This window comes from Dipodomys merriami, unplaced genomic scaffold (genome assembly GCF_024711535.1).
Source record: "Dipodomys merriami isolate MVZ:Mamm:240054 unplaced genomic scaffold, mDipMer1.0.p SCAF_7, whole genome shotgun sequence".
Lineage (NCBI taxonomy): Eukaryota > Metazoa > Chordata > Mammalia > Rodentia > Heteromyidae > Dipodomys > Dipodomys merriami.
This window is the reverse complement of record NW_027206290.1, coordinates 15,677,689-15,690,258: the sequence shown is the minus strand read 5'-3', so window position 1 is coordinate 15,690,258 and position 12,570 is coordinate 15,677,689. Positions and strand designations below refer to the sequence as shown.

At 41.0% G+C, this 12,570-nt stretch overlaps 1 protein-coding gene across 1 annotated transcript in view; it reads right to left on the bottom strand.

Moving 5' to 3' along the window:
• Positions 1 to 5,438, bottom strand: part of Clca2 (chloride channel accessory 2) — a 37,064-nt gene extending 31,626 nt beyond the window's left edge. The window contains 3 exon segments of the mRNA XM_070006871.1: positions 1,667 to 1,817; positions 4,347 to 4,484; positions 5,253 to 5,438. Of these exon segments, the coding sequence (XP_069862972.1) occupies positions 1,667 to 1,817; positions 4,347 to 4,484; positions 5,253 to 5,438 (475 nt within the window).
• Positions 5,439 to 12,570: the final 7,132 nt, after the last annotated feature.

Sequence of the window (12,570 nt, the reverse complement as noted above, 5' to 3'; positions counted from 1 at the left end):
GAACTCAGGTAGTAATTTGTTAAGGTGACTCAGCGCTTGTGTCATATTGTGCAATTTTTGCATCTTGGGACAAATGAAGGGAGGAGAACAGACAGGCTGAATGTGTTAGAGGGAAGTTAGTGTTGGCTCATGAAATTTAGAAGTTCTGGTGAAGGCATATGCTGGTGCAGAGATTATTAGCCCCTCCTGGTACTTTTTGCAGGGGTGTGTGCTGGGTGATGAACTCAGATTCTAGGGACTGTCCCTCAGCATTTTTGCTCAAGGCTGACACTACCACATTCATCGTAACTCTATTTCCAGACTTTTAGTGATTAATTGGAGATAAGAGTTTCACAGACTTTCTGGTCCAGTCTGGTTTTGAATTGTGATCCTTAGATCTCAGCCTGCTGAGTACCTAGGGTTATAGATGTGAGCTACTGGCACCAGGCTTTTTGCAAAGTATTATAAAGTGTATTTTTTAGAGTATGCTGTTTCCCTGCCTGCTAATTATACAATCATAAAACCTATTTAAATAAAATTAAAATTAGAACATTATTTGAAAGGTAGCAGATGAATGAGAATGGTTTTCAAGAAAGTAATCTATCATATCGTATGTGTATAAAAGTCCAAAAAATAGATAAGACAAATTTAAATAATAAAAACTTCCTCAAAACAAACATTAAGATTGGAGAATTAGTCCTTGATCTACATTATTTGCTTCTTCCTCAAATCTCACCCACTGTCCATCAGTCTGTCTACAGGCTGTGACTGGTGACCTCTATTCTAAGTGCCGGCCTTCACCATTTGTCCATAGCATGAACTTTCTGCAAGACAGTCCACTGCACCCCTCCATCTTCCCACCTAAATCCATACTTATAGTTTCCCCTTTCAGCAATACCCTCTATTTCTGACATTGTCCTGTTCATTACACCACTTGCACAAAAACCTCACCTTTCACTGTGTGGCCAAGTCCACATTTCTGTTTCTGTTTTTAAAGTCTTGGATATTTTTCATCACTTAGTTGTTAGGATAAAATGATAATATTTAAGAAGGAAGCTCTCGTGATTATCTTTCTTGCCTTCTTTTCTTACTGAATCCTCTTTTACTCAAGTCTCATGGCCTCATTGTTGGACTTTTTATCTTCCTGATATCCAGTTTCTCCCTTATTGACTTGAGTATTCAGAGACTGACTGATGAAGTCTTGTGATAGTGTTACTCCTGTGCTTATGAACCTGCAGTGGTGACTTGAACAGGTCAGCATTTTAGGCTGTATATCACATCAACTTCCCCTTGGGAATATTTCAGCATTTTGTCCCATACCCAATCTGCATTGTCTGTAGGCCCAGCAATCTCAAACATGCCTTGGATTCCTCTGTAGCTACAGATGCATTCATACTCTCTAATTAAAAATGATGTCAATCTTGAGGCCTCTCTCCTTTGTGAGTCTTGTTCTAACCACATATGGATCAAAATTCCTTCACTGGATTCCTAGAGCCTTCTGGACCACTAATTTGGTGCTTAACCCTTTCTGGCTCACTTTGTCCCTCATATTTGCATGTGCATGTGGCTTTATGGCCTGTCTCCCCATCCAAATGTTAAGTCCTTAACAGGTTTTATGTCCTTTCAGCACCAGCACAAAACACTGTAAAAGTAGCCACAGGCTATTTTTTGATAAGGTGAAGCTTACCTCGTGATCCATAGCCAGCTGTCAAGTCATCATTCAGCAGGAAGTTTGGTGTGAAATGAATATATTTTCCTGCTTTCCCACATTCTCTGTATTGTAGGGTGTATGGGTCATCTCCAAGTTCACTATTCCAATTGGTCACTATAACATTTGACTATATTAGGAAAAATGAAGTGTAGTACACTGTACCTTAACTTTGAATTTGAGGACATAAAATTATATAATTTTTAAGTACTTTGAATCATATACCTAAGATTTGTACCATTTACTATACCTTGCTTTAAAACCTGATTGAAGGAAAAGAAAAGAAATGTCCTGTAGATGGAGTTGAGAAAGTACTCATAGGTAACATTGCCTGTCATTTGCTACTTTCAAAAACATCTATTTAAAAAGCATAACAAATTATACTGGTTGTATACCTGTAATCCCAGCTAAGAGGCAGAGGTAGGAGGACCTCAGTTCCAGGCCAGTCCCAGTGTTTAATGTAAGACCTATCTAGAGAACAAACCTAGAATGAAGGACTAGGGGCATAGCTCAAGTGGTGCTTGTCTTGCAAGTGAGAGGCCTTTCTTATCTCCTTTTGACCTTACTATTTTCCAGATTAAAAGACAACACTATAAAAGTCTGATATTATAACACATTGTAGAATAATATATACAATATCTATAAAATAATAAATATAAAATAAAATATGTAAAGAACTTTTTAGAACATTTACACATCATTTGGAGCTGTAGTGTAAAGAGTCACAGCCTTTTGTAAACAAATTTCTGTGGGTAACTATCAGTGAAACCAATAAAATATGTTTCTTTTTAGCCTTGCCCATAGCAAGTGACACCAAAACAATTATTCTAATTAAATTAAATTTCATTGTGTATCCTAACCATTTCAATTACTATTGCTGAAACAATTTCTTATGTAAAACACTAAATATAATTTATATAACCATAGAGATAGCACAATTTTATAGAACATATTTTCTTATTTTTATAAAGCATAATAGCATGTTATCTGTGACATACTCTTTTTTTTTTTTTTTTGTCGGTCATGGGGTTTGAACTCTGGGCTGGCGCTGTCCCTCAGCTCTTCAGCTCAAGGCGAGTGCTCTACCACTTGAGCTACAGCGCCACTTACCTGTGACATACTCTTGAAAGTTAAGTATATAAATTTAAAAAGTGGGGTGGTAGTGTGGGAGACTTAATTTTTAAACAGTAGTTCTAATATAATCCAGTGTATGTAATTATCACTAATATACTAGGTAAAAGCATTGAAAATATATGTGTGTCACTTAAGAATATAGAAAATATTTTCCATGTTGGGATTTTTTTCCACCAATAAACATGAATTACTTTTAGAATAATTAACATTTACTTTTAGAAAGCATTTACTTTTAGAAAGCCCAGGGCATTACATGGCGCTCACGAGCAAGTGTGCACACATATATACACACACACACTAACAAAAAAACATTTTAAAAACCTCAAGAAGTAATGTCTTTGGATAGTTTTCACTCTGTCATGTCCCTTATACATACAATCATTCATTAATCAAGGTTAACAGAAATGGCATTTAAGAGCTATATGAACATAGCTAGCTAATGACTTTCTTTCCTCTGATCATTCTGTTTGGTCACATTCCTGTGTATGTATGCTTTGTTCCTTTCTATCTCTGCCTGTAGGATTAAGGCAACCTGGTTTTGTGTTGATTGTCTCTAATTCTTCTCAGTTCTACTTAAGGCCAAATGGATTAAAATAATCTTTATAGGCAGCAAGAGACTGTGTAGCTTAATATAAAGAGATTGGTCTTGAAATCATATATACATTCAAATTGTGGCTTTGTAATTCATGACCTCTGACTTGGAACAAAATACTAACCTAAGCCTCAATTTTATTGCTGGCGATCACAACAACCAATTTCAGGCCATATGAACATGCAAGATCTCTAGAATTCCACCAAAGTTAATACACTAGTCCTCTTTCTAGCTTCACCCTATCCATCTTAACAGTGTCTAGGATTGTGAAATACTTTGATCCAGTTGTAAATCCATGCTTCTAAGGCTTTTTTTTTTTTTTTAGCTTTTTCAAGACATTAGGATACCTATCTGCATCACAAGACCATTCAATTTCTGAGCATATCCTCCAAGGAGAACTAAGAATTAAAACAATCTTATGAAATGTCACATCAAATGTGACAAACAGATGTTTCTCATTAACACACCCTTCTGGCCTCCCCTTTTTTCTTCTCACTCCTCTATATAACAGCATGCTTGATTTAGGTTGAGGTCATGTCTACAATTTTCACCTTGGCCTGGGATGAAGATAGTTTATTTTTATATACATGGGTGATTAGCATGTTGCTAATCCTGATAAGATGGTATGTGAAGATAGTTTTTTAAGGTACAAAATAAAGAGATCTGGGAAGTTGCTAGCTCAATAGCATTTTACTTAATTTTCCTCCATAATTTAATACCCGTTTATTTTATTTCCATTTGTGTTTCTTTTCTATTGTTTAGAAAAAATTTTGGTATATGGTAATTGCCTATGTTTACAAGATACAGTGCATATATTTTCCCAACAACTCTACCCAGTGATATTATCCACCTATTTAAATAGCAATGACACTTCATATTTTGAAATATTTCCCTTCTCACTGAAGTTTATTTGATAAAATTCTGATTTTTTACCTTTTCATATGATTCTTGTTTTACTTTGCTGTAATTATGAGCATTCCAAGTGGCAGGTATTAAAATCTGTATATTTCTGAAAAACACTCATTTCTTAGTAGCATTGAATAGATAAAAAGAAGCTTCAGTTATCATTTCCTATAATTAAGCAAAAGAAAAACTCATTTTTATCATTTAAATCTTTTATGTTTTGGCTTTTTGATTATAGTTAAAGAAAGTAATAAAAATAATAAAGGTTTTTTTTAAAGAGCTCAGAGAAATTTATGAGTTAAATTTAAAAAATTAAATGATTATCTGATTATTTGAGGACAGTGATTATGTGCTTGGGCTTATCTTCATGATTTTCCTACCTTTTGAAACTGTTTGAAGCTTTTACCAAGGAAATCCTTATGTCACACCTGTGGGCATGTTCAAGACCTTATGAGGGTATTATTTTCACTCAGGCAGCACACAAAAGGGCTCTTAAGTAATGTTCTTCCCTTGTCACAGTAACAGGAAAATAATCAGTAACTTTATAGAACATTAAGTGGAATTTTCTGTCTGAAAATTCTCATCTTCAGGATTAGATACAAAAGATGATTTTAATAAATGTGTATCATGCTTACTCATCAGGCAAACATCCTGTCTTTCTTTACTGTATTGAGTTGGTATTGTTATATCCCTCAGCCATGTTGAAAACAACTACAACAAAATCCTTAAATTAACAGTAGCCAACAAAAAGAGAAAAGAAAATAAGAGGGCTGGATTACATACTGTGAGCAAGACTACACAGAATTAGATGCAGAAACTAATAATCACAATTTTTAGTGCTATCTTTAAAAAATACTGTTCTCTTTATGTCTCAAATTCAAGCCAGGAAGTTCTGGTCTGGTGAGAAAACAGCATTGAATTTATAGTATCACTCACCTTAATATTTGGGATGAGGTTCTGATTCTCTGGTACCAGGGGATTAATTGCAACAAGTAATCCATCATACCCATTGCCTTGAAGCTGTATTCTAGCATCCAGGAATAGAAGTTCTGGATTTAAGACAATCAGAAGAGTTACAAACTTCAGGCTGAAGAAGGCTCCAGCGTTGCCCCTGTGAGTCATATTGTAGAGAAGCCCCAGTTTATTCACAGAGGGCCTGTAAGACATTGTATCCTCTGGTCAATTTGGAAGCAGATAGTTTCTTGAACTGAAAGGCCCTAGAACATATAATGAAGGAGGTGCCTTCTTTGAAAAATTTGGGGTGGATCTATCTGGGACCTGTCCCAACAAGTTTCTTTTTTCTACGCTGATGCCACATTTGCTTGTTCTGTAGTTGAGCTTCCTCCTGAATCACAGTTGGGCAAGAAAACTTCCACCTCTTACTCACTTTGAATCTTCACAGAAGAAAGAGGTAAATAAAACCAATGGAGCTTAAAAGAAAGAGGCCTGCCTGGCTAGGCTGGAAATCAGTGTGTTCAGATTTATCCTCTTGTAGTAAAAACACAAAATCCTTTAGTGCCTTTCCTTTTCTCCTCCTGTTTGTCAGCACAACTAACTACTTCCCTTCTGTGCTCCATTCATTGTTGGCTGTAAGATTCCTTGCCTGCTTATTTTGAAGACTTGGAAATAGTCCTGCAGCCCAGGTTAGGCAGTCTGGGCAAGGAGCTGATGGCTGTAGAAAGGGTGTTAGATATCTACTTCCCCCAGGGAGAACTGTCAGAAATTTGGATGCTGTGAGGGCCACAGGCCTTTCCCCTGGCCTCACTGACTTTTTATTTCTGGATCAGAGAGAGAAAATGATTTATCTCCAAGAAACAGCCTCTTGAGGGCAACCTATGCCTGTCAACCTATTTTTCTATTATCTATTGCAAGCTTTAATAATATAGTAGGATCCACAAGTATTTTATGACAGATTAATAATAGTGGTTATTATGCATTGCTCTGAGTTCATAAATTCACCCATTTAAATATCAATTCCCTGATGCAGATAGACTTTTACTTCCATTTTTAATTAAAGACACTGACCCTCAGAAAGATTTCTGAGAGTCGATGGGGGAAGGAGCATATGCCTTTAATTGAGTAATGGGCTTTATTTGACCTAGTTTGTGCATGACAGAACTAAGGCTCAGAATATCTAAAACTTATTTAAAGTTTGAGTATAACATATTGCTAAAATAAGACCAATGGACTCTAAATTCATTGTTGTTCCATATATTATATTTTCCATTACCAGTAATTCTAAACAATACCTTTTCTCCTATAGTTACATAGAACAACTCCATATGTAGTGACAGCTATTTCTAAAACTAAGGGAAAATTTTATTTACTGGATTGTAGTCAACAGTAGGTAACTCTGAAGACCGTTAGCCACTTACATACTCTTCTTTGATGTGGTGACTCTCTGTTGCAGAGGGGAAAGTAGTAACAGGGAAGGATCTGTCCTTCCTATGATAGGAAGTTCTTCTTGCTGTTCTTTTTGCCATCTTCCAAGTAAGTTCACTGACATTCTTCTTTGTAGAGAGCTGCGAGAGGCCGCACCTGGAAGATGGCGCCGGCTTCTGCCCTCCGCCTTCCCGATGGCAAGTGCTCTCGTGGTAAACAACTCCTTACATGGCTAAGGCAAAGAATCTGGCTTGCTTCCGCGTACCTGAACCTATTGGTGGTTCCCACGTGGCGTATCAGGGTTGGCTACCCAGCGGGTACTTAAGGCTGTGGGGAATTCTCCCCGGGGTTGGGGTCAGAAGATTACAAAAAGGTCCTGAATAAACTGCAGAGAGAAAAGTCCGGTGTCGCGTCTTCCTTGCTGGTCGAGGCGGTAGCGACACGTGGTGGCCCATACGGGGACTCAGCCATAACCCCAATGAGGACTCAGAACTCTCTGCGGTCAGGGTGGTGCACCGGTAAGTCCCCAGGTAAAAGGGGAATCCGCGACAAAAGCGGGGGTAAGTCCCCAGGTAAAAGGGGAATCCGCCACAAGAGCGGGGAGTAAGTTCCCAGGTAAAAGGGGAATCCGCCACAAGAGCGGGGGGGATTTTTGCAATTCTCGGTAGATAAAGAGAGAGTGAGAACCCGGGGCTAGTCAATAGAGTAGCCAAAAGTGAAAGTAAAAGTTTGTTTACCAGCTTTAAATGTTTAAAACATGGGCGCTTCTTCTTCGCACCCAATTTTTTTGGCTCTCAATGAGCTACTGCACTCAAAAAAGTTAAAAATAAAAAAGAGTACTTTAGAGAGATTTTTGAATGAATGTGACACCGTTGCCCCATGGTTCGCTCTCTCTGGAAGCCTCACGGTGGCCTCTTGGGAGAAACTAGGGGGGGACCTAGATTTTGCCTCTGAACAAGGAACGCTTAAGAGCGGAGTGAGACCAATATGGAAACTGATAAGAGGCTGTCTCGAGGACCAGCGTTGCAGTGAGGCGGTAGAGAATGGTCAGGCCGCCTTAGAAATGCTGCAGGAAGAAAGATCAGAAAGGGCAGACAGCGAAAAGGAGGAGAGCAGGGGGGGGGTCATACCCTGATTTTGCCGAACTAGAGACCTCTGAGTCTACAGACTCAGAGGAACTACAATCACTCATAGAACAAATAGAAAAAACAAAGAAAGAGGAGGAAAGGGAAGGAGAGTGAGGACCCAGATAAAGACGAATGCATGCCTTCCACACACCCTCGGCCCCTCTGCTTTATGCGGAGGACCCTGGAAGTGGCAGCCCCGGTTGTTCTTTCAGCCCAGGCGTGTAGAAAGCGGTCAGAACCGAGTTACATCTAGCCTGTCCAATATTTCAGGATCCACAGGGACAGCGGTATCATGAACCCTTAGATTTTTAAGGTGATAAAATCTTTAGCTGAGTCTGTGCGGACATACGGAATCACAGCCTCCTTTACTGTAGCCCAGGTGGAGGCCCTAAATAGACACTGCATGACACCCGGTGATTGGAGTGGGCTCACACGAGCTTGTTTGAGCCCAGGTCAGTATTTAGATTGGAAGGCCTTTTTGATTGAATTTGCTAGTGAAGAGGCTGCGGCCAATCAGGCTGGGGGAAACCCAGCTTGGGACAGAGATATGCTGCTTGGACAGGGGAGATTCGCCAATCAGCAGATAGGCTACCCGGTTCAAGTTTATGAACAAATCAATAAAATTGGCATAAAGGCATGGAAGGCCTTACCAAATGAAGGCGAGGTGAGTGGCAATCTCACCAAAATCCTGCAGGGCTCTATGGAGCCGTTTTTGGACTTTGTTGCCCGTATGGTCGAGGCTGCTGGCAGAATTTTTGGTGACCCAGACGCAGCCATGCCATTAATTAAACAGCTTGTTTATGAGCAGTGCACTAAGGAATGCAGAGCCGCCATAACCCCATATAAGAACAGGGGACTAGAAGCATGGATGAAAGTTTGCAGAGAGCTGGGTGGACCACTAACTAATGCTGGATTAGCTGCTGCTGTGGTGCAATTAACCCAGAAGAATGGGGGGCTGGGAAGGTGGCTCAGTGGTAGAGCGCATGCCTTGCATGCCAGAGGCCCTGGGTTCGATTCCTCAGCACCATATAAGCAAAATGAAAAAAGCCGGAAGTGACGCTGTGACTCAAGTGGTAGAGTGCTGGCCTTGAGCTGAAGAGCTGAGGGACAGCGCCCAGGCCCAGAGTTCAGGCCCAGGAAAAAACCTATTCAAAAAATGCTGCAAATTTGTCTAAACAGTTGTCTAGTTATCTTTTAGGTAATTGAACTGGGGAGTTTGACAGCCTGATGGAACAGCTCAGGGTTGCCATCGTCATGGTGAACTCCACCCGAGTGGATGCCGGATTGGCGGAGGGGTTATCTTCATGGATCTCCGCTGCTATGATTCATCTCAAGGAGGGGGCGGGTTTGGGAGCCCTGATAGGCCTCCTGGTGTTAGCCTCCTTGGTATGTCTGTGGTGCATTTGCCAAATTAGAGGTTCTCAGCGTCGCAGTGCAGCCATGATTATCCAAGCCTTTACAGTCATTGGAGCAGGTCAGTCCCCCCAAGCGTGGCTTGCCACCCTAAAACAATGAACACAGATTACAAAGCCAAAGTACTGCAGTCGAGAGGCATGAGTTTTGCCCTCGAGGAGAGCATGTTTGATTGCACACGGGTTCGATTCGCCTTTTCCCGTCCTTGTGAAAAACGAATCAATGGACAGGCTGAGTCATCCCTAGAGAAGGTACCCTCTGGGAGAAGGCTTGTATGCAGTCCTTGCATTGCACAACAGGGATCAGACCTCTGTTCTCATCTGTATTCTTTAAACAAAAAAGGGGGAACTGTAGAGAGCTGTGAGAGGCCGCACCTGGAAGATGGCGCCGGCTTCTGCCCTCCGCCTTCCCGATGGCAAGTGCTCTCGTGGTAAACAACTCCTTACATGGCTAAGGCAAAGAATCTGGCTTGCTTCCGCGTACCTGAACCTATTGGTGATTCCCACGTGGCGTATCAGGGTTGGCTATCCAGCGGGTACTTAAGGCTGTGGGGAATTCTCCCCGGGGTTGGGGTCAGAAGATTACTCAAAGGTCCTGAATAAACTGCAGAGAGAAAAGTCCGGTGTCGCGTCTTCCTTGCTGGTCGAGGCGGTAGCGACACTTCTTCCCTGAAAAACTGGGCTTTGGCCTCTTGATTTTTCCTTGGCAAACCATTATAACAGGCAGTTACTATCATGGGCATTTTGCTTCCTTCCCATAAGACTTCATTTAATAAAATGCTATTACTGTCTTCAGATTACAAATTAGGAATTAGTACTTAACAGCTGTGAGAAAACAAGGAAATACACCATCCATCTCAGGTTGGTGGATAGAGAAGTATTACCTAATATGATTTATTATAACTTTACCTAGTGTATTGTAAGTGACATATAAATATTAGATGTCACTGCTATTGATATTGATTGTAACTTAGCATTTATAACCTTTTTTTCTCCCCTCACAATTATTTTTCATGAATGCAGTGCACTGGCAATATTAGGAATCAAGGATCAGTTCTTGTCCCCAAGGAGATTACTTCTAACAAGAAAGATAGCAAGTTATAAAAGGATAATAGAAAGTGATTGCTTAAGGCAGCGCTCTCCTTTGCATTGGGTCTTAGTGGTTACTTGGGTGTGTTCCAAATGGAATGTTGCTTGTCACCATGTAGTTGCCAAACTTGCTTACCTACAGCTCAAAATCACCTTAGCTACCTTGTCTTCTGAAGCTATTTCCCAGCCTGGATTGGTGGGATTTTTCCACTGGTTGATGTGGTAACTCCAAACGTCTCCTATAATTGTGACTCACCCAACAGAGGAAAGCACTTCAATTCAGTTTATCTTGGCAGTTTATTTTCTTCTAAGGAAAAATTATACATGGCAGTAAAGCAATATATTCCAAAGTTAAACTTATGTCTACACTATAAGAATAGCTTATTTTCCCCAAGAATAGCTTATTTTTCCCAGCTATTATGTAGGAGTAATGGTTCACTCACTGAAAATTGACCCCCACCCTACTGTCCCAGGCCCATTCAGATGCCTGGCAAAATCCCAGGTATGTGTGAACTCCTCTGAAGTACAGGCAGGGCAATCCACCTAAGCCCAGCTTTAAACATCCCATTGTGGGCCCAACTGAAAGGCCCCCACCTTCCTTGACCTAGTGGCCTTTTCATTAATCTCTGTGAAGGGTCCCACACATCCATCCCAGGAGACCATGAAGAGGCAGGCAGGCACTGAAGAAAGGTTATTATAAGGTTTATTTTCCCCAAGAGTGAGCACATGGCCTCTGTCACCACCCAGGCAGCAGGAGAGGTCAGAGGGTAGGAAGTGAGGCAGATGGGAGCCCAGGTAGATCTGGGTGGAGAGAGGGAGGGGCCAGCTGTATGGCGAAAACTCCAGGGATGGGAGTGGCTCAGGTCTGGGTGAAGCGGAGGACCAAAGGTGAGCATAATATGAACATTCTGCCTTCTTGCTCAGACCTTCTATAAAAAAAAAAAAACCCAGCTCCTGTCCCAGCTCTTCAGTACAACCCCATGGGAGGGTCAGTGCCTCTCAGTGTTCCTCAATAAACAGTCCTCACCTGTTGATCAAGCCGGCCTATTCCTTTTCCATTCTCCTGCATTTTCCTAACATTCAGTGAGGGATCAACTGAGTACTGTCACTCAGTCCTCTCTCCACTTGTTTTTATCAACAGCTTCAATGGCTTCCTTAGGACATGGATATGAAGACTGGTTAGAGAGTATGTGTAGCTTTCTAAAGAACACCATACATAAGTGATCTTCTACAACTTCAACTGGCCTAAAACCTGAGCAGGGACACTTGGGCTTTGAAGTCTGGGCAGAGACTTCAAGCACCACATCCACTTGTGTTGTTCTGCTTTTTGGATCCCTGGTTCTGGGCCTAAGCCAACTCTCTGGCCATTTTTCTTTTGGGGGGGGGGGTCTGATCGTGGGGCCTGAACCCTGGGCCTGGGCGCTGTCCCTCAGCTCTTCAAGCTCAAGGCTAGTGCTCTACCACTTGAGCCACAGCACCACTTCTGGCTTTTTTTTCTGCCTATGTGGTACTGAGAAATCGAACCCAGGGCCTCATGCATGCAATGCAAGCGCTCTACCACTGAGCCACCTTCCCAGCCCTCTCTGGCCATTTTCTGGTCTCCATGGTCACTGTCTGTTCCCTACAAGATTCCCCATCACTGACTCATTTTCTGACCAGATCATGGGAATATTTATTTCTGAAAGTCTTCCCATCACATCTGTTCTGATTTGCCCTTAAGAGCTAACTTTCCTATCAGCAATCAGGCCTGGGGACTTGCTAGGTGAAGATCTCTTCTTATTGCATGTGTCTCTCACTTAGTTAACTCTACAGAAGAGAAAACTAAAAATCTGGAGAAAACTGACTTAACTGAATAATTAAAAGTAATTCCTGAATACAGTGTTCTTTTCTGATAAAGTGTGACTCCAAATGAACAATCTCTCTTTTCATGAAAAAGTATTTGCTGGCTGTGCCCACAGATTTTGTGATATCTGAGAAATAAAATATATATGGGGTGAAAAAAGGAAATTAAATTTTCAAGGGTTTATTTCAGTGTTATGTAAATTTTAGGAATCTACTCAGCTTTTATCTGCTTTCAAGAAAACAGGAGTTATTGAATTTCAGTAACTGGAGAATCTAAAGCACATCTTTGTTCATTGTCTGAACCTGCAGTTCAGCCTGGCCTCAGAAGGGCTTGTTTGTTTCTTTTCATGGAGTCCACTGGTATAGAGCCACAGGCACAACAAATAAATCATCTGATTGGAA